The following is a 27292-nucleotide window of genomic DNA, read 5'->3' on the forward strand; positions in this document are numbered from 1 at the left end:
ACAGTGCTTTTAAGCAGAGTTCATGTTCAGAAAGAAAAGATTTTTTTGTAAATTGACATCAAGGGCTGAAAAGTACACAGCATTTTTGAAGTGCCTGCATAATACACCTACCACTGGCTGTTGCAGTCCTTCACACTTGAGGAATGCTCACAGCACACCCAGTGGGCAAATGATATCCCCACAGTTCAGTGAAATAATCTGCCCAAATTTGAAGCCCTAATTGCCATTGCTCCCCCTCCACATCCTCATCTGAAGGAACAGCCCCAGTACTCACATCAGAGTCAGATACTGGTGGAGAATCCTCCATGTTGACAGCAGGCACGTGTTCCCGTTTCACAGCTGTTTTCTTGATTTCGTGAGATTTGCTTCTTGACTCCACCTAAAAGAAACAAAACAGTGTTGGTAAAAGCTCCATATATTAATTTTATTTTGTACTTTGCTATAATTCGGTATGTGGTAGGGAAGATGTGTATTGAAACTGAGTGTTATTAGTATTCTGTTAGGAAGAAAATGGTGCATTAACGTATAATGGGTGGTAAAGGCTGGCAAACTTGCTCTTAATTTGTTCTTAAGCACCTAGGGAAAAATATGTCACTTACTGCCTTAGCTGGTTTCTCTTTCCACACAGACAGTTCTTTAGATAAAAGTTCTTCTGGCTTCATTCTCACTAGTTTTGACAGGGAGATTTCCTCACGAAGGACACGATGGAAAAGTCCCTGAAAACAGAAGAGACTTTTGCCATGCGGAAGGGAACCTGCTCAGGTAACTGACAATACTCTGAGCAGGCAAAACCTGCTCCAGTTTCTTAATTCTCTGTTAAAAATATCACCTACTTATAAGCAAACTTGGAAAAGTGCAGCAACCAGAAATCAAGCATGAAATAAACCCCAAATATAATAAATACATCACATCAAACACTCAAACTGTATAAATACCAATCACCAACTAAAGCAGACTTTGAACTTCTACTTAAGATAAAAATATTAAAATGCTTAATGGCTTTCTAGTAACATTTTATCATTTAATTCATAAGTCTATGTTTTGAAACTCCTAATGCTGAGTCTGACATACCATTCAAGCCCAAAAGCACATTTCCATACAAGTTTACTGTTTAAGAAAATTCCAAACCTGGTTTTTGGGGTCCTTGAGATTGAACATGATGCTTCGGTATTTGCTCTTGTATCTGTTGTCTGTCACTTGGAACAAATTAAACATCTCCTTCTCAATGTTGAGTGCCACTTTCCCTACTTCACTCTCTGTCATGACCAGGTCATCGCTGTCATTGACTCTGTTGCAAACAAGAACAGGAATGTGTGGTTATGTCAGGGGTCAATGGTCAGGTACAGTCACAAAAAATAAATTTTTCAGAGCTGACCTCAGCTGCCTCCTCACCCAGAAAGGGCTCAAGACTCCTTTCCTCAAAGCCAAACTCTTATCTCAGGATCTGAACTCTGGCAAACTTTAATTACTGGTTTTGATGGCCATGGATGACACAGCTTTGGGAGACTCCTGCTTGTGACACTGCCATCTGGAGTTTCTCTGCCAGGAGTGACACAGGGAACTCAGGCACCTGAGTTTCAGTCCTTGATTCCCCACTGTGACCAGGATTGTCTTTTCAGATATTACCAGAGGGCAGTGCTCTATGGCAAGTCTTTACGGTTGTCATTCTCTTTAATAATTATTGTGTGAAAATCTGCATTTTTTGGTGGTTTTTTTCCTGTCCTAAGTGATAGCTGCCTGTTAACAAGAATTTCTTGTTGATTTTCATGTTGGGACAGGAGGGAATCTCTCCTTCAGTGACCTTTAACTATGGCATTTCTTGTACTATGTTCCCTACAACTCTACATCTCCAGACTTTAAAACTCAGAGCACCTACATTTTAAAAGCTTCACAGCATCCTAAACTGTGATTTAATCCTTCTACTGTAATTGTCTCAATATAAATGGAAGAGTGAGGTTTCTTTTTATAGAAGCTTTATCACATGCACATTTATCTTCTATCAAGAACTTTTATTTCAAATATAACCCTGAGATACTGATTGCACTTGTACTAATTTGTTGCATAAATTCAATCCCTCAAAATTCCTTATGAAGACAAACTAAACTCTCCATGCTACTTCTAGGTGTAGCTTCCTATATAAAGTGTTTTGAATTCCCACCTCTTCCATAAAATTTCTTTCAGGGATCGTCGAATATTCTGTCGAATCTGAGAGTTGGGCTGTGACTGGGCAGGACTGGCTGAGGCTTTTGCTTGACTACTTCCAGCTGCAGCTGACACGGAAGACAGTGAAGGCTTTTTGAGTCCCCCACTCAAACTGGAAGACGGAGATGCTTTCTTGGCAACTGATGAGCCATGAGAGAGAGGCGACTGTTTGGAAGGAACACTGCCTGATGAAGGCCAAGGTTTCTTGGGAATGACACCTTTGAAGCTTCCAGCAGGTTTAATTGGTGGTTTAGTTAGTGAGGTGTTGGAGTAGGATGGGGACTTCTTTGAAGGCAGATTTTTGGGGAGAGAAGAGGACTGTTTCTCCATGATAACTACCACAGCCTTCTTCGGCACCAGTGTGGACTCTGCTCGATCTTCGTTCCTTTTCTCTTCCCTCTGAGCTGTTAAAACAAAGAGGAAAATACAATATTAAAGGCTTAACTTTATAATTTCATATTCATGAAGACCTAATACCAATATATAAGGAAAAGTCAGTGAAATACCATCTCCAGTGAATAGCTACGAGGCAAACAGTTTAAGCTATGTATTCTCATTTGCCTTGTTAAAAGTAATTTTTTTAATAATGCCATAGTTGACCTGTTTGTTGAAAATGTTGTGCATAAGAAAAATGGGGGGTGGGGGGGGGGAAGGCACCACCTTAAAAGATTCCTGAGTGGGATTGCATGGTTAAGCTTCAAAATCAACCCAAATACTTATACATAAAAATGTAAACGCAATACAATCTACATGCTACATTTAAACAGAGAAAGTCTCACAGTACTTTACAGAATCAGTTAATTACAGAGGTTGACCTGAAACAAAGTCCATGAATTTGAAATTGTACTAATATTACCCTAAGCTGAATATTACTGAAGTTTAATAAAACTATTCAGCTCCTAGCTAGAGTCTAAATTTAAAGAATATTTAAACATTAACACTGCTGGCAGGCTGTAGCCATCGAATTCTCACCATTCTCAAACTATTCTATTCATAATATTCAGTTTTCCATTGAAAATTCTAATGTTACAATAACCGATAAACATTGTTTACAAGAAAATTTACTAAGTTTACTAAGTAAAAGCTCTTGTTTTCACACCTGTAAAAGATATACTTGCACAGGATTTTAAAAACAAATATGTTTTTAAATTGCATTTCATCTGTACCACGTTCTGGCACTGACAGGAACAATTCAACCCAGCAAAAAAAGCCAAACTCTAAAACACACACAACTCCCTCCAGCAGAACATCATTTACACGACATCAAAATTACAGTGGGTAAACATCAGCATATGGATCCTGAGAGCTCAAATGAGGATGGGTTCTGAGGGAAACTACCAAAAATCAACTCCTAAAATAGTTGTTTCAAACCTTGTTGGAGCTCTGTAGGTGCAATGTGCATGACACCTCCTGGGCAACATCCAGGAGGTTCCAGAAACTCTACCAAGGACCAGCTGGATCCTCTTCACCTCCCAGGTCTGCTCTGATGAGAGCAGAAATCACTGGAAAAGGTCTAAACTGTCCTGAGATGGACTTGATGGGGACCAAGCCCTCCTGGGGGTCCTGGTTCAAAACAGCCCACACATCAGCATAAATTCCCAATGTCATCAGCCCTCAAACTGCAGAGGATTTGGCATTCTTAAGGGACAAATTAACTACCTTATTTCTTGAAGAAATGGCCTTGCAAGTTTCTGCATGCCTAGTGGAGAGCAGCACTCCCCTGGACAGCAGCATGCACCTCCAGCAATGCCCCTCTCACCCCCTCCCTGTCACTGCCCTCGGTGCTGGCAGCTCCCACGGACACCAGTGGGAGATGAGCCAAAAACACCACAGGAACTGATCTTTTGTAAGGTGAGGTGCAAGGGTGTGTGCTCAACTTCTGCTGGAACACAAGAAGCCAGAAGATGCAGAGATACTGTATCTTTGTCGCCAGCTTTCTCCTGAAAGTGTTTTACAACTGAGGATTTTTTCTGAGCCAGATTTAACTACCTCAAGTGTAAAACAAAACCCACTGACAAAGTACAATAAATAACTTCATGGGCTGTGATGATTTTGCTATAAATGAAATGCAATTATTACCCTCACACTAGGCCCACAGTTTTCCCTAGACTGGCCTTGATTCCTGACTGTCTGAGACCCACAGTGTCTCTCTATGTCTCCCCCAACACTATTCCAGTTGTCAAGAGGACGCTGGCAATGCCAGGAGGGAGGAAGAGGATAAGGAACTATTGCTGATATGGCTGATTTGGTCAAGCAGGGTCCCCAGAACCTGAGAAGAAACCAGCCAACCTATTTTGAGGTCAGTCTGAAAAGACAGATGGCAAATACCCAAAATGTGTGCACTGTTAACACTGCAGGAATTACTCCCATTCTCTTTCTCCTGGTTTATTTATCTTCTGCACAGACATGTACCTTTCCAGGCAGGAAGGACAGCAGCACACTCTGTGACCTGCCACGGCAAGGCAGGACAGAACAGCCTGGCATGTAAAGTGATAGCAAAATTCTACTGTTTAGTTTTTTGTGGTTATAGCAGAAATATGACTGCAAATTTATTCTCAATCTCCTAACCACTATCTATTTAATTAGTTCAAAGTATTTAAAAACTACATTGATAGCACTAAAAATAGCAGAACCAAGATGTTTTGTGTCCATCAGATGCTGTGTATGTACAAAAACTATACCCACACCAAACACCTTTCTGTTACAAACAGCTATATCACAGTAAGAATAAGGACTTGTAAAATAAATTAACAAATAAATAAAAGCTACTAGTACAAAGCTAGATTGACATTTGTGGGGCTGTAGGTCACCAGTCTGTAAGGTCCAAGGACACAGAGGCATCCTTAAGTCTGCCAGCTGACACCATGACTATTCTTAAGGTGTGTGATTTTATGCTTCTTCAGCCAGTGGAAAACATGCAAAGAGCTCCCTAGTGTTGAGCATGCCTGACAGTTCAAGCTACAATGCTATTTTCACAACTTCAAGTGTCTCCTGAGCAAGACTTGTTGATCAGATATGGATGGCACAGATTCTTTATGTACTAACTCGGTCATAAGTGACTTTCAGCTCTCCAGAACTACCAAGGTCCTGTTCAAACTGACACTGTCCAATCAAGCATGTGCAGGTTTTGAAGAAGAATCCAGAATACTTAGATCCTCTGTACAAACAACCCGTGACACCTGCACGAGACTAATCTAAAAAACCCTCTTATCCTGTTTTGACAACGAGAAATCAAAATTTTTGTCCGATCAGGTTTTGGGTTTCAGTGTCAATGTGCTGCCCATAATTCAGCTGAAGCAGCTCACTGTGCATTACACAGGTTTTAGATCCAATGCCCAGGAGCCAGTGGAGGGTGGGGAAAGAGCAGAACTGGCTCTTGGGGTAGCAGCTCACTCTCCTACTGATCTATTCACATGAGCACACCTCAAAGCTGACAGCACCTTCTGACAGGCATGGGAACATGGTAGGTTTATGCTTGGAAGCACCAGAAGAAAAATGTGCTCTTTTCTGAGAGCAGTATGCCAGCACATACGGAGCTTTACTTCTGAACAGATGCCAGAGCTGCTCAGCAAATGGATGAGACAGATCATGGAGCAGGTATTCCCTCAGCCCATGATTTCCAAGTGCTTGGCCCTGCAGGCGATGGGCAGCATGAGGAGAAGGCAGAGCCAATGCTACTGCACACACTGGCCACTGTGTTTTATACCATGGGGGGTTTGGTCCTTTCCATCAGTAGCTCCAGTGCACCTATAATAAATGGATGAGAGCAGCACTGAACATCAGCTTATCCCACCTAAGAGATTAACATGAATTTTCACCACTGGTGGTTTAGAATAAGGCATTTGGTGGTTCTTCTATTCAACCCTTTAAACACCCAGGTGAACCTCCCTGGCTTGATGTCAGAAACACAATTTAAAATAACAGTAATTCCTAATTGCCCCATTTTATCCCGTGGGCCACTTAGGGCAGGAATAGGATCCTTACTGACTGGAGGGAGGTGTGGGCTAAAGAGATCGAGGTGCAGCTGCCGCTAATGAGCCAACACATTCCCAGGGTGAAACCCAATGAATCCTCTGGCAGAAACCCCTTCATTCCTCCCAGGCTTAACAAACAGCATTGCATGGTGTGCTCGCTACAGACAGAACTAGAATCTCTCCCATCAGGTGTGGACAGACATAGAACCCCTCCCCTGAGGAAATTCCCCCCGCAGTCACTCTTGCCATTACAACACAGCTGTGAACGAGGCTTCTGCACACAGAGCAGAACTGCCACAGCTTCTGCTGGGACAGGCGAGCCCGACAGTTCCAGGCACTTCTGAACCTCTCAACACGGTGTCCCAGCACTGCCAGGCCGTTGTGGAGGCCCAATTAAGAGGATTTCCACAGCGTAGGGCTGTTAACTTTGCATGAAGGACTTGCAGGCTGTACTTGTATCCAGTCCTTCACCAACACCCAGAGGCTGGGTTTTACACCACCAGCAGGTACATTATCCAAAATAAACTTTCTTTCTCTTCCAATCCTTAAAGAATATTTCTGTATAGCATTCGAGTCTATTCTGGTTCTTTCCCCTTTCCCTCTCCACCCAATCCTTCTTTGGAGTTATAGCTTTTGAAAGCCACTTCAAAAACTAATCCTAGTTTCTATAGGAGTTCTCATTAGTGATGAACTGTTTTGCTGAAACTATTAGCTACTTTTTTCAATTTTTAAATACTAGAATAAATGTGCTATTCCTTTTTTCTGTATAGTTTTAAAATTATTCAAATCACAGCTCTTCAAAAGAACTTTAATTTCTGGCTCTAGTTGATGTTAAAACTTTTAAATGCTGTGGAGATAAACCACAGGCTGCTACACCTGAAGAGCTCATTTCACAATGACTCCAGTAAAGCTGTTTGGTTTTTTTTTTGGTGGTTTTCTAAATTTAAAAAAGCATCACAGCTCCTCTTACAGGACATTAAAACACTTCTGAGCAATACATTTTGCTGCCATAGAGAGTACTGTAATTTTCTCTACAGAATTAAGATTTTGGCGCTGTCTCTGGTGTCGAATATCATCTTAATGTTTCCCCTGTGTTCCCTTCCATCCACATTAATCTACTTTCTTTCCCCAGGATGGAATTCCTGCAGGCAGTATGAGAGGAGCAGACGGCTGTCGTGTCCAACTTGCACAGAACTTTCTGCAGTGGGAGCAGGACGTCAGGAACCCAGCACTGAGGGGGCACTGCCCAGCAGAGGCAGCCCAAGCCTGTCTGGCTTTTACTGCTGCTTCTTTTCAGACTTCTCACTACAATAGTGTTTTAGGGGAAAAAACCAAAACTTCACAACTAACTTCAGTCTTATGCACAGTATATGAACTTCTGTGGCACCAACAGTAAGAAAGCTGGTAATTAACATTTTTCTTCAACAATAAATCTGTAAAATTCCACAAAACTAATAATGCAACCTAAGAAGAGAACAGCCACTTGTGATTCACCTGTTTGAAACTGGATATCATATTTACTGCTGTTTAAAGTAGGTTTTTATGCCTTTAGAGGGGAGAAAATCCAGTGCTGCAGCAGTGCAGTTGTAACAAACCCATTAGTACCTGTTAGGAAGTATTTACACAGCCAGTGAAAAGGCTGAGCAGAGCTGAGCAATTCCATCCCGTGACAAGAGCTGATCTCTAGAGGCACCAGCACTGGCCCTCAGACCAGCTGACAGGAGCACAGGTGTGCACAGCAGAGCCAGCCACCCACACAGGACCTGCCCTGCCAGCGTTCTGGGTGTCACAGCAGCCTCGGGCAGCGACCTCGGCCTCCACGTCCCGCGGCTCCTCGGGCTCAGCCGCGGGTGGCTGCGGTGGCTGTCCCTGTGCTGTTGTCGCAGCGCTGCAGCTTCTCCACTCCCAGGGGGCAAGGTGAGGGCAGCCACTGGCACACAGGGCAGCACAGGCTGCTGGCCTACCAGGGAAACACCTCGCCCCTCTGCCAGTAGCTGAGAATTTAACAACCACATTTCCCCTCTGGATAATTGTTGAAGGAGAGGACAGGCAGGATTTCCCAGCCTCCAAACCGGTGTGGCTCAGCAGTTTCCCACTGCCACTCAGCCCATGTCCCAGGAGGAGTCATCTGACACAGCTGTGCCATGACCCCCTCCTGTGTGACTTGTGACAGGAATAACCTGAAGAGAATTTAACCAAACCCCCCTCCCACCCCAAGCAATGGCCACTACCCAACTTTAATCCACGAGTTCTTCTGAGGTGAAACCTTTTGCAACTGAAAAAACGGAGTAAAAGACACGGGTGAGCAGGTGCTTTAGAGCTGTCCTCAAGCACCCAAGGGGAAGCTACTTACCAGTTGCGAGCCAGCTGTGCCCAGTCCCGTGCTGGGGCCGCTGCCGTGTGAGCCTCGGGCACTGCCGAGCGCCGCTGGGTGCCCCAAGCCCCCTCTGGTGGCACCGAGCACCGCTGCCCGCGGCTCTGCAGACGAGGAGCTCCGGGACCGCCGCAGCTCCCAGCCGCTTTGACTGCTCTCTACTCACACCTGCTTCTGCAGGGCTTTTTGTCACTTCCCTCAAAGATAACTCAGTGCTAGCCCTAATTCAGACGTGTTGACCTGCCCTTAAATCGGTTTCAGTGTTAGTTTTCACTGTTTCCTGCCCAATCTCCTTCCACTTTCAAGATCAAATCAAACTTTATTGCTAGTGTCTGACACATGCTGCCTGCCCCACTGCTGCTCTTTGAAAGCCTCCATCAGTTCTGATCTGCACTGCAGTTAAGCTGCCTGTGTGCCAAGCCTCTACATTTAGGCACACAAAATAAACCTGAAACTCGGAGACAAGGGCCTGCCTTTCCTGCAGTGATTTGTGTTCAAGCCAACCTGCAGCTCTGTGCTGATGCACATCTGTAGCTTTGACACACAAGCTTTATTTTAATCTACACGATACTGCAGTGATCTACCTGATCTCTGTTAAGACAACTGCATCTTTACTCCTACCCCCTCTGAGGCAAAAAAGAGCTTTCCAGACTGTTCACGGATTGGCATCATCACTCCTTGCAGGGACAGGCCATCTTCAGGTTCCAAGTTCAGCACAGATCGGACACAGTGAATCAGCAGCGAACTTGACTCTAAGTGATCACCTCAAAAAAACCCCTTTTATTTGGGGACTAGCAAAGAACTTTTTCACTGGCTATGCAGTCAAGTGAGCAAGTTCAAAGAACTGAAGTAAAATTAGTAAAAGAAAGCAAAACAGCAAGAGGGTGGTGAGTGTTTTTAATCAAGCTTTCATCACTTTCAGTGTTGATGATGAGATAAACCACCCTCATATGCAGTGTCTCTGAAAGCTGTACCAGGTTTCTGCCCCCCAACCCTTCCCCTGAGCAATGGTTCTCACACTGAATCCAAGCACCCCTGATGGCAGGAGTGCTGGCCTGCTGTCTCCGAGTGCCTCGGGTGTGCTGCTGGGTGTTTGAGAGGCACAAGCCAGGAGCAGGGACCAGCCTTCCTAACTTAAAGAGATGGCAAAAATCTTCACGTGGCTGCCAGCCACAGGGCACGTGTGACATACCTTGCAGAGCAGAGAAGGGGAGCTCCAGTAGTTCACAGGCAGGAGATGAAAATGGCTCCCCAAGGATCCCACTGCTCCTTTTAACTGGCTGGGTGCCAGGGGACGTCAGCTTCAGCACCACTATGGTCTGCCTCCCTCCACAGGCAGGGCTCAGCTCTGGTGCCAGCCCCAGGCCAGCACAGCCCCTGCCAGTCTCACGACGGGAGTTCAGCACTGGAGCCGCCAGGTCATTCTCCTGTACAACCCTTCCAAAGCCAGGTCTCCAAGGTGAATTTTTCAGAACTTCTGGCAGACTCATCTTGGGTATGCTGATCATTACTGGTCTGCCAGCAGCCCTTCTGAAAACTCCGCTAGTTCAAACGTTTAGGCCAGACCTACATACAGGGCAGCCAGGTGTCCCAGAAAATGGACAGTACCAAAATCAGTAATTTTTTTTCATTCCCTGGTATTACTCAATACTTACTGCCTTTCAGGATGGGCCTACATTGCAGAATACAACATTAAGCAAGACACCTTGTCTTTCTGGGAGTCAATTCAGGTGCCAGCAGTAGTTCAGTTGTAACAGTACAAAACCTGGCACAGCCTAGTTTTTCCTGTGGAGAAGCACTCATACCCAAAGCAATCCAGTTGACCTACAATCAATCCTGGAGGCAAACATACCTATGGCTTAAGAAGCAAAGTTTCAGTAAAATATTATTTTAAGCTAAACCAACGGCAGTATATCCACATCCACTGCACTCAACAGCCACAACTGAAGGTGCCACGATCTTGCCTCAAAAGCAGCATTAAATTGGCACCAGCCTGTGGGTAGACAAGACTTTATCTTTTACTCTTCATGTCAGTACTTAAAACTCCCTACATCACTATTACTTCCTGAGCCATAACTCCTGTCTTTAGTGCACTCTATATTCCTCCTGCTCTTTGTAGAGTGGTTTGTTTTCTTTCTTTCCTGTCCTCATGCTGTTATTACATAAAGAAAAAAAAAATCAAGACACAAGGAAATACACACAAATTATGCATGCTATAATCCTGCCATTTTGATATACACAGCAGTTTCTGCTGGTGGGGCATCCCACTATCCCTGTGTTCCATTCACAAAGTCTCCTGATTTTGTTAGAGGTGTACAGGAACAAACAGTCCAAGATCCGTAACTACACACTCACATCCTATTCCCTTTGTGTGTGGAAAAGCTCAGCTGCAGAAGAGATTAAAAATACTGAAAATGGGTAGCAAAAGGAAATTTGTATCACCAGAGCCAGGGCTCCTACTTCCAGGAGGTGGCAGCGTTGTTTCTTCGGAATTCCCTGCTGGGAAGCAGGAGCAGGACCACAAACACTGATGGTTTCTCTGAAGGAAACACTCCCCCTTCCAAACCCCACTTTAGTGAAGTACTGGTACCAAATAAGGTATGACCGTAATTTGCTATAAATTCACATTGTATCTGTCTGCAGTTAATGTAAACACAAGTTTAGTGATTTGGTGGTCAAGTGCTTGTTGCTCTGAAGCTCTCCCACAAGAACAGTAACTTAAGGCTTCCTTTTAAGCTTTTACCTAATAAACCATCCTCACCCTCCTGCATGCTTCTCAGGAAAAGCAGGCAAGCTATTTAAGACATTTTAACACCTGAATTGAGCAAATTGTCACCTTGTGTATTTAACTCTAATAAATCAGGTTAACTTCAAAGCTTTAAAGCATTAATGAATACTTGCATACTTAGGACTGGGTAGTTTAAAAACTGGGATACTGCAAATGCTTACCCTCCTCCCCTCCTTTGGGATTCATTTTCTATTTTAAAACTGCATTTGCTGCTGACTTCTGCTTGACAATTATTAGCAAAAATACAGAAAAAATCTTACAAGTGTTGCTGTTGTAACATGGATCTCTGAACAATATTCATAAATCTCAACAATCCAAATACTTGTATGAATTTAGAAGCCAGGATGACTTCTGAAATGCAATATAAGAGCTGAGCACTGCATATTAAATTAATATTAATTTTCCTAACAAAAGTAAAAGCAACTCTTCTGAAAGGGAATGTGACTCAGAGCTAATTCCCCTTTACCTGTATACTTCAAATGCTGTCTGAAACTTTAGAAGTACCTGGACTTAATATTAGTTTATCAAATCAAGGTATTTCCCACACTAGTTTTTAAAAGGATTGTTTTCACTGGGCACAGAAAGATGAAAAAAGAAAGACAGTGTCATTTTTCAGGCACCAGATTCTGATGTACCAAGTCACTTCCAAGTACAGCCCTAACTCATATCCGGAAAAGACACAGGAAAGTTAGAAAGTGAAGCAACACAAAGTAATGGGGTAACAGAAGGAAAAAAAATGTGTGACTTCTGCATAACTGCACAGTAGTAGCACCAAATATCCCTTTTGTTAAACAAATGCAGAACAGGTTGGGAGAAGGGCCCTGGTGGTAGGCTTAGATGGAAATACTCTATATGCTCTGACCACCCAGAACATCTTTGAAAGTGACTTGATTTCCTTGGTTTTACTTAACAAAACAACTATCTCATGTAGTAACAAAGTCTTGTAACTCACAAGTACTGAGTAAATACATAAAATAAATCTATGTTTGAAATGATAAACTGTCTGATGTAAAGAGTATTAGACAGTGATTCTGTCAATCAGGTTAAGTTTTCTTCATTCCTAAAATGCCTCCTGCACTGAAGCTGCAAACGAGGATTTGGTGAACATGGCTGGAAGCTCTGGAAACACAGGCAGCCTTCTGAAATACTGCATTTGGAAGTCCTTTGCCTCTTCTGGACTACAAGTCCTTCATAATCAATGTTCAGAAATGCAGATTTCTAAAGTGGAGGTTGCTTGGTTTTAAGATCTTTATCTAAACCAGACTCTGTTTGGTCCAATAAACATGTCTTCCTTGACAGACTAGCTCAGACTTAAGAGACTTCTCATTCTTAGATACCTGAAGTGAAGTGAGAGGACGCTCATGAATTTCCCTAATGCTGTAACTCTTAGGTTTTGAACAGCATATGAAGATTTCTTACAGAAATAAAATCTGGTAGAGTACTTTTGCAGATGGTGCACTGGCAGCTTCTCAGGAAGATTACAGCTCAGACCTATCCACTGAAAAGCAGGAGACATTTTCTCACAAATACACTAACAATTTTATCTGGGCATTTAGTAATGCCAGAGTTCCCACATATCAATGCAACTTACCTTAGAAAAAAAAAAAATCTGAAGTTCTTCCTTGCATTTGATATGAGAGTTCTTCATCACACGAACTAGGCTGTTCTCTGTTGCTAAAGTCTGGTATTTACAATGTTTTAGAATCAATTTCACTATTTAGCTTCAAGAATCCAGTTTTCTACTGGAAGTGGTTAAATCTGTAAAACCCACAGTGTGGTAAAACTCAAGAGCAAATTCCTTTTAAAAAAACCCTCAAACATCCTGCCTCAAAACCTGTATTCCTGTCTCTTAGGAAAAAAACAAACCCTATAGGAATAAGGACATTTTAAGTGAAATAGTTCTATGGATACCTGTAACTGTCAGAGTCAGAAAAATCTGACCAAAAATAAGCTCTTATAGTTTCATTTATGTCTTTTTACTAATTTTAGTTATGTTTAAAACACTACTGTTTCTGATAAAAAAAGCTAAATTTTCTTTAAAATAATGTAAAAGGAACGGAAGTTAATTAAAATATATATCTTAAGGGAGTTTACTATACAAGAGGTCAAGGGCCTAATATGCAGCAAAAATACACAGGGAAAAATTACAACCATTTAACTTGATGTGGGTAAAGATCATTAAAATAAACATGGTATAGGCCATGTTCATCAACAGCAATTTAGGTTAACTGGTGTTCCCTCAGTGCTTAAAAGCTCCAACAAGAAAATCTCATCTGAAATATTATTTAAAAAGTTATCTGTTACTTTACATGTAAGTGGTCAATAATTAGGTTTACTTATCGAAATAAAATGTAAATTGGCTGAAGTGCTGTTACAAAAGCTGTGAGAACTGAATTTCTGATTCATTACTCTTCAAAGGAGTAAAGCAGAGGTCACACGGTTTGTAACTCAAGTTCCATAACTGCATTATGAAACTACTCAGAGTGAGTCAATCAAGAAAATGTCATAAGCAAAAAGACTTGTTCAGGCTTCAAAGCAGTATTTACTTACCTTTGCATGAGTTACAAGGATGCTACTCAAAACCTGCAAAAATATGCAAGGCAGTATCTCTGCCCAACATCCAGTTGAGATGTGCTCTTGTGTGTGTGGATAATGTGTGGAATATGACCAAAGGGAAAACAAATAAAGAAAATAAAGATAATAAGAGTTCTGCCTCCCCCCGCCCAGCATAAAAGGATGATCTTTAAGTTATTTCATGTAAGAAAGAAAAGTAGCAGGAGAATACTTGACAGTTAAAAGCAGTTTGCAGAGGTGTCAAGTATCGTTGGATACCACGTTGAAGATTTCACTCTCGGCACCAGGCACTGAAAATGCAAGACCTGAGAGACAGGTGCCAAATCTAAATTACAAAAATACAATTGAAATTAGTACAGGCAATTGCTGATTCACAGTGCACATTGCACAACCTTTTTGTAAAACTTAACACCAATGTCTCAATACTTACCTTCTAGATTAGAAACAGACACTTTCTTTATGGGAAAGATTTCAAGCTTAACCATGCAGTTTTCATCCAGAAATCAGATGGGTAGATTGACAGGATCTTAATCATACAACTGTCATATGATACATATGAAAACCCCAAAAATGTCTCTCATTTGTGTGTATCTGTGTGTGAATCTCTGAAGGTGGAGAAAAGTAGTTTGGTGCCACAGTAAGAAAAAACCCCCAAATCCTAAACTCCCTAGTTTTGCAGAGCCAAGAATGGATGGGTATTCAAAGAAAATATGATTATTCAGGAATATCCCTAAGCCATACATACATTTGAACAACAGTGCAGGTGCAATGGCAGCAGTCCTTTCAGGCTTTACAGCATTGTAATTATGATCGCTGGCCCAGGACGGCGTGACGGGCTCTGCCGCTGGCTCTCGAGCAGGAGCTTGGCTGTTTGCCTCAGTCTTGGCTGTGCTCACAACAGTCTTCTTCACATTCACCTCTCTTTTCTCAGGGAACTGTCTCTTTTGGTTTGAAACTGGTTTGATGCCCACCTGGATAATTAATTAGCTTGATTACTAAGAATCATCACATTTATTGCATCTCATACCATTTTATAGCAAACTCCTTACTTTTATAGTGCACCATTTGAAATTATTTCATTACTCCAAAACCCAGTAACCTGAATTTTAGTTTAAAAAGCCAAAATTAATTTGACTTAAAGATAAAAAAGATGTAATTACTTAAAATAGTACTTTTTAAAAAGTCGTTGCCATCTAGACGGCCCTCGCAAGGAACTATCTCCATCTAGAGGCAATTATTAAGATTTTTTTTAAATCTACAGAAAAACATTTTATTATCCTTACCACAGGAAAAGGCAAGAAAGTAACAACAAAAAAAGTAACAGAAAGCTCCTCTTCAATGCAGGACTCTGCAGTTTTATTTGAGTCAAAAAGCAGAGCACAGAAATAAGACTGGATCATGAACACAAGCTTACCTGCTGCTGAGGTTTTGGAATGCCAGGCTTTTCAGATTTTGGTTTGATCTTCTCTTTAGGTTTTGGCTTTGCATCCTTGCCAGAACTCAGGATCTTCATGGTGGCAGCAGCGTGTTTGAGGATGCAGTCATTGCTGCAGTACACGGAGTCGGGCTGGGCCACGTTGAAACAGCCGGGGCCGATGCACTTGGAAGCACCAGGAGCTTCAATTACCTCCAAATACAGAGAGAATGGAGTGAGGTCACACTTCAAAGGGGAAACAGCAGGAACATGGAGAAATGCTTACACAGCTCACGTGCAGACTCTGCAGCTCTGACCTGCACAACTGCCAGCGTGAAAACAACAGCTGTTCATGACACAATACAAACAACCCATACAAATGCAAGAATTTCACTTCTCTAACACCTTTTTCACTATGTGCTGTATTTTCAAGTGTTTGCAAAGCTGGGTTCAGGAAGGTCTCTAAACCATGCCCATCAGCTGCTGCCCTCAGCCATGCACACATGCAAGAGGAAGCACACAAAGTTGGTCCGCTAGCCCTGAGATAAAGGAGGCTGGTTTCTTAAATTTTCAAACCCCATAAGTACACAAATGCTTTTCACTGATCCTCCACATGATGTGAGAAATGTCCTTAACAATGCAAAGCTGGGTTCTCAACAGGAAGGTCTCTAAACCATGCCCATCAGCTGCTGCCCTCAGCCATGCACACATGCAAGAGGAAGCACACAAATATTCAGGTGTATAGATTATTCTTGCTCTAGAGGTTTCCCCAATTTTAATTTTAAAAGTCTCCAACTTACATAAAAAAGCATTCTTATACACAATGTTCACATAGCCTCTTACTCCTTACAAATTTACAGGTTTGTCTCTGCAACCTGAATTTTCCTCTAATTCAAAATCACTCTCCATTTATATCAAGGTGTTACAGATTAAGAACTTCCTCTTCCAATGTTATGATTCAGAAAATACACGTTCCTTGAAAACACAGTGCATTAAGTTGAGGTCTAGAAATACCTGAAAGCACTTTAGGCTCCAACCTGTCATCCCTACATATTGTGATTTTAGCCTCTCTTCTAAATTACTCCTAAAAATGACACAAGACACTCACAACTACTCTAGTTCTAAACAGCCTCTCATCATGTGCAATTACTCAAAGTAAATTTTTCAGGAATATTTCTAGTTAAATAAACATTATTTGCATAGTGCAACTGAAATCTCCACAATCCAAAGTCAATACACAGCTTTATCTGCAGCAGCCTGATAAAACCTGGATTTGGGAATTTTCCCATTATGTACACACTTAACAGGGAAGTAAAGAGCACTTGGTGATATTCAGCAGCAGAGCCACCACCAACAGCAATGAACTCCCAAAAACCTTTGTGTACAAATGTATTTGAAAATATTTTTGAAAATACTGTTTTAAGGCAAATGTGTGGAAAACAGTAAATATTTATATATTCAGCTCAAACTGTGCTATCTATACATTAATCTCACTGTGCTGCCATGGTCAGCTCTGAAATCTAAAGGGAAATGCCCAAGACACTGGCACTACTGCAGCACCTTAGGCAGAACAGACCACTGTAGCACTTGGTTTTTTACTTCATGTACATTAAGCTGAAGAAGCTTCTATGCCTTTCCAATTGGGCATGGAACTTTTTATTATAAAATTTAAATTTCAAATTTTGAAATAGTTCAAAATACACATTTTTAGATAGAAAAAGGCAGTATAAAGAAATTCCCTATTTGCTGATAACCTAAAGCAGTATAGGACAAAAATCAGAGCTTCAAAGAGTAACTGGAAGTACAGCTGGAATTAACTCCAACAGAGACTTGTTCATGTTAAGTAAAAAGGTTCACTACCATTGAAAATGTCCAAAATGTTTGAGATTATATCAAAGATAGTATAAAACAGCACATCATTCTAGTATTTTTATTAAAAGAACACATCATTGTTCAACTTCCAAAACAGTATTCAAGAAGGGAGAACAGCACAAACTACTTCCTACACCTATATAAAACTTTTAAATCCCTCACACTTGAAACTAAATTTAATTCCTGTACTGATAGAACTATGGATAAACTTTTGCTAACCAGCAGTGTTCAGTGGGCTGTTCAGTTTATGTGTAGCTTTAAAATCAGGTCAGATTTATAGCCATACAGGTCATTGTCTCCATGGACTCACTGAAATGTGAAAAATAAGAAACAATTAAAATACTTACAGGTTGAAATATCTTTAGCTTTTTCTTTCCACTCGGGTTTGCAGCTTTTTCAATCCTACCCTTGATTCCTTGGTCCTCAACTGATTTTTGTTCAATTGTTCCTATGCTTGTAAATTCTGTGCCATCCGCATTTCCTGGTTCCATTTTAGCTTCCTGCTGGTCTAGTTCTGAAACAGGCTCATCCTGTCCCTGGAGAATGGTGCAGTTTGGACAGATATAGTCCTCACCATTCCTCTCCAACAATCGCCCTCGAGCCTCAGAAATACCCACGCAGTCACCATGAAACCATTCCTCACATCTATCACAACAAATCATAAACCTGAAAAAAAAACCCATCAAGGAACAGTAAAACACTGTGAAATGAAAAGACAACACTCAATATTTCAAGCAACAACTTCAGCACCCCAATAAAGCACCAGTGCACAGTTCTGCCTCACTGCTTATTTCTCTATTTGTCTATCCTCTTTTTAAGCGTTTGTTCTATAAACTCCCTGCCAAAATTAAGCATACCCAAAAGCCCAACCAAAAAGTTACCACTAGCATCTAGCTTAACTTTTAATCATAGAAAAATTCCAAGTCCTTGCACAGTGTCTGCAGCTGAGCCCTTTGCCTACCTGTTGTTATGAGGCTGACGACAAATACAGTACAGGGCGTTTGGGTCGTAGATCTCAGACTCGGGTTTGCTTTTGGGCTGTTCTTCAGCTTCCTCATCTGAGGCTCCCTTTGCACCAAGGGCAGGCTTCTCCTCCTTCTGAGCCTCAAAATCTTCGGTGTCCTCAGACACAACCACCTGACTTGCAATCTCAGTGCTGTCTGCAGTCTCAGGCTCCTGTTTGACAGGCAGCTCAGACTCATTCTGTTTTTCGGGTGTGACATCACCTGTTTTGGCAGGATCTTTTTCTGAATTCCTTTTTCTCAGGTGATTCTGCACATCCTTCAACACCACCTGAGGTTTCTGCTCAACACGTTTCTTTCTTAGGCGATTCTGCAGCTCCTTTAGTGTCAACCCATCACTGTCACTATCAGAAGTAGCTTCTTCCTCTTCTTCCTCCTCCTCCTCTTCTTCCTCTTCCTCTTTTGTGGGTCCAACTTTAGGGCTTTTTTGCTCCTTACAACTCCTGGTGCAAATCCTCCTAGTGACAGGTTTTGTATCTGGAGTGCTCTCAACACTGTCTTCAGAAGCAGTTTCAGCATCAGTGGCTGGCCCAGAGGCTGCTTCACTGGAGTCCTCCAGGGTGGTGGGAACACTCCTCCTGCCCCTGCGCCTCACCGTGGTCAGGAACTCCTCCACCCTCTCTGTGCGCTTGGGCTGCCGCCCGCTCCTCCTCAGGTTTATGCCTTGCTGCTGCTGCTGAGGCTGCTGCTCACTGGAGTCCACATCAGCATCTCCTGCACCCTCTCTCTTGGCAATCGTGGTCCTCCGAAACCCCCAGGTTTTCCTGAACTCTTTACTCGTTGGCTTGACAGATTTTTGTTCCTCCTCATTGCTTTGCTCACCTTTATCATCCAACACTGATGCTAAAAACAAGGGAAAAGTTAATAAAGTGGTGGTGATGAATGATGCGCTTTCTTAAAACCTTTTCTCACTTTATTTGTGACATCTGTGTATCTCTACTTCATATGATGAGCCTCAAAAAAATACTTTCTTGTGAATTTAATACAACAGCAGTAGCAATTAAATACATCACTGATCACTGTAACAACATAATCCAGCTGTTCCTGTTACAAACTCTTGAGTTATTTAAAATAATTTACACACATACATACATGACAGACAAATAAGCACATTTTTAATTGCAAAGGAAGAATTCTTACCAGGAGAACTGTTTTCCATGTTGTCAGTATTAGGTTCAGACTCTAAGGGCACTGTGTTTCCAGCTTGTTCCATAGCACAGGCAACACTGTTCCCACTCTGAAATGCTGAACAGAAACAAAATGTCCAAACCTCTCACTCAAAAATATTCAGAGCCCAAGCAATCAGTAAACATTCTGATTTCAGTATTAATTGTAACAAGCCAAAAATGTTCTTTCAAGGTACTGAGTTAAACATGTAGGTCTGGATACTGTACTGACATTTTATTGAGAAGCATTAGGATTTCTGGTATTTCTCACTTCAAGGTACTAAGTTAAACATGTAGGTCTGTACTGACTGTACTGACATTTTATTGAGAAGCATTAGGATTTCTGATATTTTCTGGTATTTCTCAGAAAAAACAACCAAACAAATAACTCCTTCATGGTATGAATCTACCCCCTGGGGACTGTCTGGGCAAAAGCTCTACAGCAGTTCCACTCACTTCTGTGTGGAATGAAATGCAAGAAAGGCTGGTCCTTGACATGGTTATTTACAAAAATGTTTTCAGCCTACGTGATCTACCAGAATGACCCAAAAAAACCAACCTGATTCAGCAAAGAACCTCTCACTGTCACAGACTCAACTACAAAAAAATATGAAAACCTGACAACCAGATCTGTTTTCTCAAAAGTCTTTTCCAGCTTATTAGAAGACTGTTATTTGAAAAGGCAGAAGCAAGTGACAGAAATACATGGAGGATCTGTATTTTGATAACGTCAGGAATAACCTGGTTTGAACAAGTATTAAAGTTGATATATTTCCAATGAGCTGCATGCCCTGGAACTGCTCCTAGGGGCACAGACACTGCCCTGCAGCCACTGCAGTGACACTGCTCCCAGGGAACTGCAATTTGAAAACAAAGGACACACCACAACTCTCCCCAAGGATGTTTCTGGATATGGTATCCCTGGCTGAGGAATTGCAAAGGTACACCAAAAGGGAACATTTTGGTTCCCAAAAGGGAACATAAGCAGAATTTCTAGATAACAGCACTGAAGAATCAGATGTTTTTAACAGCTGTACATAACACAGCTACAAGTTTTCAGAGACATCCTTCAGCAAGCTTTTCCCAGTTTTCCAGTGTTCCTGGGAATAAATGCCTCCTTATTCCATATACTGCATCACTTCCATCACTGTTCTGTCTTAACACAGTGCCTCCTCTGCAAATCCTCTGCTTTCAGTGTTACATTTAACACTGCTGGAACAGAAACGTTATGGGGCAATGCTATGGAAACAAAAATCTATGCAGATATGCTGAAAAAATTAACACTTCAGTTGTAACTGTGAATACTATAAATGTCCCTGGAAAAGCAGCAGACGTCAGAACATTAATTTAAATAGCAACTGATTACTTTTAACATTACAGACAGAATAAAAAGTGAAATTTAAGCCTGCAGCACACAGGCAAAGATCTCAAACTGTCTCAATCCAGTATGAAATTCCTTTAAGTTCCCCCATTAAAAAAAAAACAACTAACAATAAATTTTCAACTTTTTTTTTTTTAAACAGCACTAAAATTATATTTGTAGCAAAAATGTCACAATATAATTAAGGGAGCAAGTCAAAACATTTAAAGTTTACATCTTTGTGTACTCTGGAATATGAAGAAATGTTCAAACCTAAAAGCAGAGGTTACCCAAATTCTGAGATCGAAATTTCAGCTAAAACAGAAATAACTAAGAAGGCTCTCCAATGTCCTCAGTACCTGACACAGCATCAGAGGCTCGAATGGTTTCTCCTTGAAGGGCTGAGCCAGAGGAGGGCAGCACAGGATCAGAATCGTTCAGCATCCTCCAGCCAGCACATGCTGAATTTCCTGACTCACAAGGGCCACACTGAATCTCAGCAGGTCCAAATGCTATCAATCAATCCTCTTTTTCCTGCTGGCTCCTGGAAAACACAGAGGGACAAAAAAAGGCATCGATATATTTATTAACATCTCTTACTGTTGTTTAACTAAATTTGGGATTGTTTTGCTTCTATTACATTATAAAGTAAATTCCATTATTTTGTCTTCTTGACAGTTTTGCACTTTCAGAAATACACTGGAACTGGGAAAAAAAGTCAAAATTAAGTAATACCACCTCCCCAGTTACCAACAGCCAAGACCTTTGAAAAAAACACAGAAGATTATTGCACTCTCATTAATTCATTTAGATTCAATTAAGATTTCCAGAACAGCAACAAAACTGTAATAAAGAATTTAGTCCTTGTGCAGCATTTAAAAGCATTCTGGGAGTGGAATTTACTAAGTGCAGCCTGTCAATGAAAATACAGAAACGCTTTTCAACTCCATTAGCATGGCCCAACTTACAACAGGGTAGATTTACTGATTTATACAAATCCAGCTTTGAGTGCCTGAGTCTGATCATCAGCAGGCAATGCCTGCACTAACCCAAAGCAGCCTACCAGAGTACAAGAGCACTGGAAAAGAATTTGGGAGGGAAAGGAGGACCAGCTGGACAGGATGAACTGGACTATGACATCAATTAGGGAAGACAAAAGAACGAAACTGAACACAGACCCTGTGAGTCAGCACCCTGCAATGAAGGATGCAGGGGAACTGCCACAGCAGGTGTGGGACAACTAAAACAGCAATAGTTCTCTGAAAGGAATAAAAATTGGTTATTAATACTTCAGGTGAGGAGACATACAAATTTTAAAATAGGTTAGATAATCCCTCAGACATGCCAATATATAGTCTAACTTCATTTTTTAAACAGTGCCTTATTTTTTTTTACAAATCTCTGAAGCCTCAGCTCCTAAAGCATCTGAGCTCTTCAAAAACCACTTCTGACTTCCTAAGCAATAATAATCTCTAGGTGTTCTCCAATGTCACTGTCCCAAAAAATAAGGAATGGAGAAAAGACAAAACCCTCCCCAAATGCATTTTTCATCAGTGCATCATTTTATTTCATGAATTACAAATCTCAAGACTTGCATGACTGTGGCAGAGCAGAATTAGTAAAAACAATACCAACTGTACTAACTGGAGTACAGAGCTGGACTCACGTCAGCATTTCTTCTTCCCCCTGTGCCTTTTCTATAGGGGATTATGTACATTCTTTGCCTCAGCCAACCACTCCAAGAACAGGAGGAAAAATTAAACAGCAAAAAAGAACAGAACACACTCATTATAAAGACCCTGGTGCTGTATCTCATGGCTCTAATACGTATTTTGCTCACTGCCTGAACCAGGGATTGTATCCAGGGACTGTCACTGAGTTTAAAGTGCCTCCTTCCATGGTGTAGTTCCGTAAGAACCTTTCAATCTCCCTGTTCAGAATCTCCAACTGATCACACATCATGCAATTTTTCAGTGATATGCCTAAAGGGAGAGGACAGGCAGCTCATCACTTCATTTCACTCTGTATTAAACTGTGAAACAGCCTGTAGCACACACAAAAGGTACCTCCTGTTTGGGTATTTACCCTGAGGAAGGAACTGTGTGCAGGGCTGTGCTCAGTGCTGCACCTGGGCATTCAAGGCCCTGTGTGCAACCTGCTCTTCAAATGATGTTTGAGTCACCAAGTATCACAATTCCCCAACATTCCAAACCCAGCACCAGCACCATCCCTTAGGAGACACAGCTGGCTGAACACAAAGTGCATTTTCCAGGGTCACTCACAGCCCACCCAGTGTCTCAGCTGCACAGGGTCCAGCTCTGATTTAACAGAGAACAGCAGCAGCACCTGTGACACCTGGAAACAACAAAGATTCTATGCCAGAATAATTCTTCTTTTTGCTGTAGCAGATATTATCTAATTGCTATTACCTATATTATCACCATTACCTATGGGAAAAAGATTTATGGAACTCCAGTTTTAAGACCATTCCAAATTTGAGAGATATAAATATACAGTGCATTTAAACCATGAAGTTACAGATCCCCTATGTTTGCTGTAAAATGCCTGGTTGCTTCTTGTTACTGTTTAGTATCTCCACTTTTTCCTTTCCTATGTGGTTCAAAATATTTTTCATGAAAAAGAGGAAGTTTCATACTTACTTTACATGCACCTGCTCTTGCAGAATTGCATATTAATACAGACTAAACTTAAGTGCCTAAAAGAAGCTGAAAAATCAAGTATTATCAAAATAAAAGGATGAAGCCTCAACTCTCAACTACACTTCCCACTTCTAAGCAAATGTTCTACAAACTGCCTGCAAAAATATTTACTACAACATATGGCAGCTTTGGAATCTTCAAATACCTCTTTCTCCTCCAGATTCAGTGGGACTTTTTGTTCATTTTGTTGTTTGTTCTTAAGTTCAGTGTTCAACTGCAGCTGAGATATTGACAGAAATGCCAACACAAGCACAAAACTGGCAATCTTGTTTTAAACGAGCTGAACATCCAGGGTTTTACTTATTTCTCCTAACATACTATATTAATCACATTTCTGAAATTGGAAGTTCCAGCTGGAAACTAAAAATTATTTATTTCCCCTAGTAGACAATTCCCATCAGCACCATCCTGTCTTTCCATGTTAGGTAACTATGTCTAATACTATGTAGAATATTAGAAGGGATATTTTGTTCCTCTGAAAAACAGAGGCAAAAAAACTCTATAAATGATGGGCAAGCTAACATTAACAAACATATATTGAAAAGGCCGAGTTCCTGCTGAGGTTCACAGCTTCTGTGAGAAGCAGTCTCCAGTGAGAAAATGTCTAGGGTTTTTAGACCAACTATAAATGAATTCAGAAATACAAATCAGAGTCGCTGCAGTAGCATGAGCATTCCAGTGAAACAGAAGAGTCACTTCGCTGGAAGTGGAGCATAAAGATGATGCACAGTATCTCAAGAAAGAAGGTCCAGTCAAGGAAATATTTATTTACTCTTTTCCTCTCCCATTAAGTTTTCAGGTAAAGTCTTTCAAATTTTCCAAATAAATGAGGCACTTGATTTCATTATGGACTTAAATTCCAGAAGCAATGGAAGCACAGAGGTATTGTAACCTAGAAAAATCACAGAACTGTCACAAGCTTTAAATTTCTATTTGGTCAATTATTCTCAAGTAGTAACAAACCCAAAATCACAGGGCTGCTACACTGCAAGAGAAGAGAGCCCAGCACTCACATTCAGTAGCCCTGTGGATTCTCCAACTACTGCAAACCCTTGTGGTTTTCAATAAACAGACTGAAGACATTCCAGAGCAGCCTCAGAAGCCAAATTACTCAGAGACTGAAAAGAGAGTCCCAAATTTCAAATCCTGCTACTGCAACACCTCACAAGAGACACTAAACACAATTTCCAACACACCTTCACTAATCAAACAACAACCCCCTGTAATCTCCTTTTCACATTCAGACAAAACCTCACCGGAAGCATTCTCTTATCTACTGCCTTCCATTGTGAGGCAGCACGCAGCAATCACAGGTGAAAAGGAGAGATTATCTCTGCCAGTAACACAGAGCTGAGATGTTCATGGCAGGATGGGCTGAAGACACCTGGATCTGCTGCTGCTGACTTCATTAAGCCTTTTCAGGGTGCCCAAGATAACATCCTTGAGGTGATAGAGCAACTTGTTCAAGAACATCAACATTTGCCCATTTTTTTGTTTGTTGGTTTTTTTTTTCCCTAGGTAAAGAACGATTCAATAAATGATGACAAATACTCATTCAGATGGGAATTTCCACTTTTATTTTTTCTCATTTCCCTGAGGAGGAAATAAAAGCCCAATGGGTCCTCTGACAGCATAAAGGTTTTGTCTTTACTGGAACTGATTATTTTAACTGCATTAAGAATACCATGCTTCAGGTAAGGGGAAGACTTCACTCTAAGAAATGATCTTGAAAGGAAGCCTAAATAAAACCTTTAACATGAACAAAATCCATCCCACAAAAAGTCACTACTTGTTTATCTGAGGACTTGCAGATAAAGTCTGTTAATAGTCAGGATAAATTCTTCAGCTTACTGGGGATTTTATTCAGTGTTTGAGGAACATGCATGAAAGACCAGTGATCTTTATTCTCTCATTCTCACACCTAGATAGCAAAATATGCCACATTTTATTCCCTGATCTTGGATGTCAGCACCCTTGAAGGCTCAGCCAATTTGCTGTAATTGCCCCAAAGCTGGCACCTCATTAGGGATTACAGCAGCCCTTGCACAAATACTTTAGTCCAAACGATTAATACCTGACACCTGTTCATTCTTATCTGCTACTGAACTCCACAGGAACGTCTGTGATTTTGAAAGATCACAGAGGTACTCACCCCTACACAAACACCCATGGAAAGAAGATTCACTCCTATTTAAGACTTGTGATAGACAACATTTACATCTTTTAGATTTTTACAGTCTTCATACCGAAACTCCAGTTACAGTTTTAGATACATTAAGGAAATGCAATGGCCATGCCCCAAGGACAGGATGGAAATCTCAAAAATTACAATGGCCAGCGTAAGGTTCTGAACATGAGAGTTGGTGAGAAGACACTCTCTGCATCTGCTAAGAATTTCAAAGCATGATTTTACACCAGTTAGGTTTTCAAAGCAGGTATCATTCATTAGTGACCAATTTCATGTCCATGTCCTAACAGAAATCCAGTCTGTCCCAGTATGTAAGATACTAGCTTCAGTTAGAATGACTTGTACCTGGTTTTTAGATGTATTTTTCTACAGGTTTCTTCAAAATTTTCTTTATATGCAAAGTATTTGGCTGAAACAATGATATCGCAGTCAGGTTTCTTAAATATCAAAGAAACTGCAGGATGTTACCAACAGAGAAGAAAACATCCTTTCCAGGGTGATATAACAGTGATTTCAGTCCCAATTTCCACTGTCTCATTTTAATCCCTGTGAAAGAGTTACTGGGATTGGCCTATGCTAACCTCCTTTAAGTGTTAAAAATTCCTAATCAGCAAATATAATCACATGAGCAAAACAAAAACAGTGTGAGAACTCATGTAAGGATTTAATTTCTGATGCAAATAAATGCTGGCATGGCTCAGTTGATGCACTCCTACTCAGAAGATTGATCCCATTGAAAATTATGCAGCATCCTTTTTTGGTAAAGATGACAGCTGGGAAACCTGCACTTTCTGCTAAGCAGCAGCACAGTTCATCCCTCACATCGACAAGCACTACAAAAGCAGCCCTATGGATGCCAGTAGGGCATCACCTACTTTGTACAGGAACAAGCAGTTCCAGTGAGAGCAGGGACAAAAGTGCAAATTCAGTGACTCCAAGAAGAGCAGGAACAGGTTCTGCCCTGGCTCTGGAGATGCTCCCTCCACCAGCTCAGCCATGAAAGATGCAAGGACAGATACTCTAGTGGCATGGAAAGCAACAGAAAGATTCCACAGAACAGCCAGTCTTTTATTTTCATGTAAAACATATCCACTGCTTGCTAATTTTAAGCATCTTATGAAGGAAGGGAAACTTCTTCCAAACAGTTGTGAGATGCACCTTGTGACAAAGAAAGGCAATGAGAGCTGAAGAATGAGAGGTGACAGTCCTAAAGCTTAAGTCTGGATATTGTGACACACAAAAACCGTTGCCCTAACTCCTCCCCTGTACTCCAAATAAGTTACTATATCATTGCCTGCCTGCTATAGCCAAGCTGGAGCTCAAGGTCAAAAGTCCCAATATTCCTGATAAACACAAGAATTTTATGCCAGAAGTTTATATTTGAAATATCATGTTATAAATCAAGTTTGCATAAAATCACAGCACTTCAATGCTTATAGTTAGACCTAAAAGAAGAAAACCAAAGAGAAATAACACTACAAAACCTGTAACACTTACCTCTAAGTGCTTTGCTGCCTATTATTAAACACACTAAATTAATTCCAAGATAACAAACAAAGCCATCACCTCCTCTACCTACAATACGTAGAACTTAAAAGTGGCAGTTCATTTCTTCCTATTCTAGAGTCAATGTACTAT

General features: G+C 41.2%; 1 protein-coding gene across 3 annotated transcripts in view; it reads right to left on the bottom strand.

Moving 5' to 3' along the window:
- DIDO1 (death inducer-obliterator 1) overlaps positions 1-27292 on the bottom strand; it is a 48479-nt gene that overhangs the window by 14666 nt on the left and 6521 nt on the right. For all 3 annotated transcript variants that reach the window (XM_039719534.1, XM_039719535.1, XM_039719536.1), the window contains exons 2-11: positions 21106-21290; positions 19361-19465; positions 18160-19063; positions 17546-17864; positions 15327-15539; positions 14658-14883; positions 2159-2606; positions 1129-1288; positions 600-716; positions 275-379 (exon numbers count right to left, since the gene is read on the bottom strand). In XM_039719534.1, the coding sequence (XP_039575468.1) occupies positions 275-379; positions 600-716; positions 1129-1288; positions 2159-2606; positions 14658-14883; positions 15327-15539; positions 17546-17864; positions 18160-19063; positions 19361-19465; positions 21106-21190 (2682 nt within the window). In that variant the 5' untranslated portion in view covers positions 21191-21290. The remainder of the gene's footprint in view (positions 1-274; positions 380-599; positions 717-1128; positions 1289-2158; positions 2607-14657; positions 14884-15326; positions 15540-17545; positions 17865-18159; positions 19064-19360; positions 19466-21105; positions 21291-27292) is intronic.

Source organism: Passer montanus, unplaced genomic scaffold (assembly GCF_014805655.1).
Source record: "Passer montanus isolate IOZ18808 unplaced genomic scaffold, ASM1480565v1 scaffold41, whole genome shotgun sequence".
NCBI lineage: Eukaryota > Metazoa > Chordata > Aves > Passeriformes > Passeridae > Passer > Passer montanus.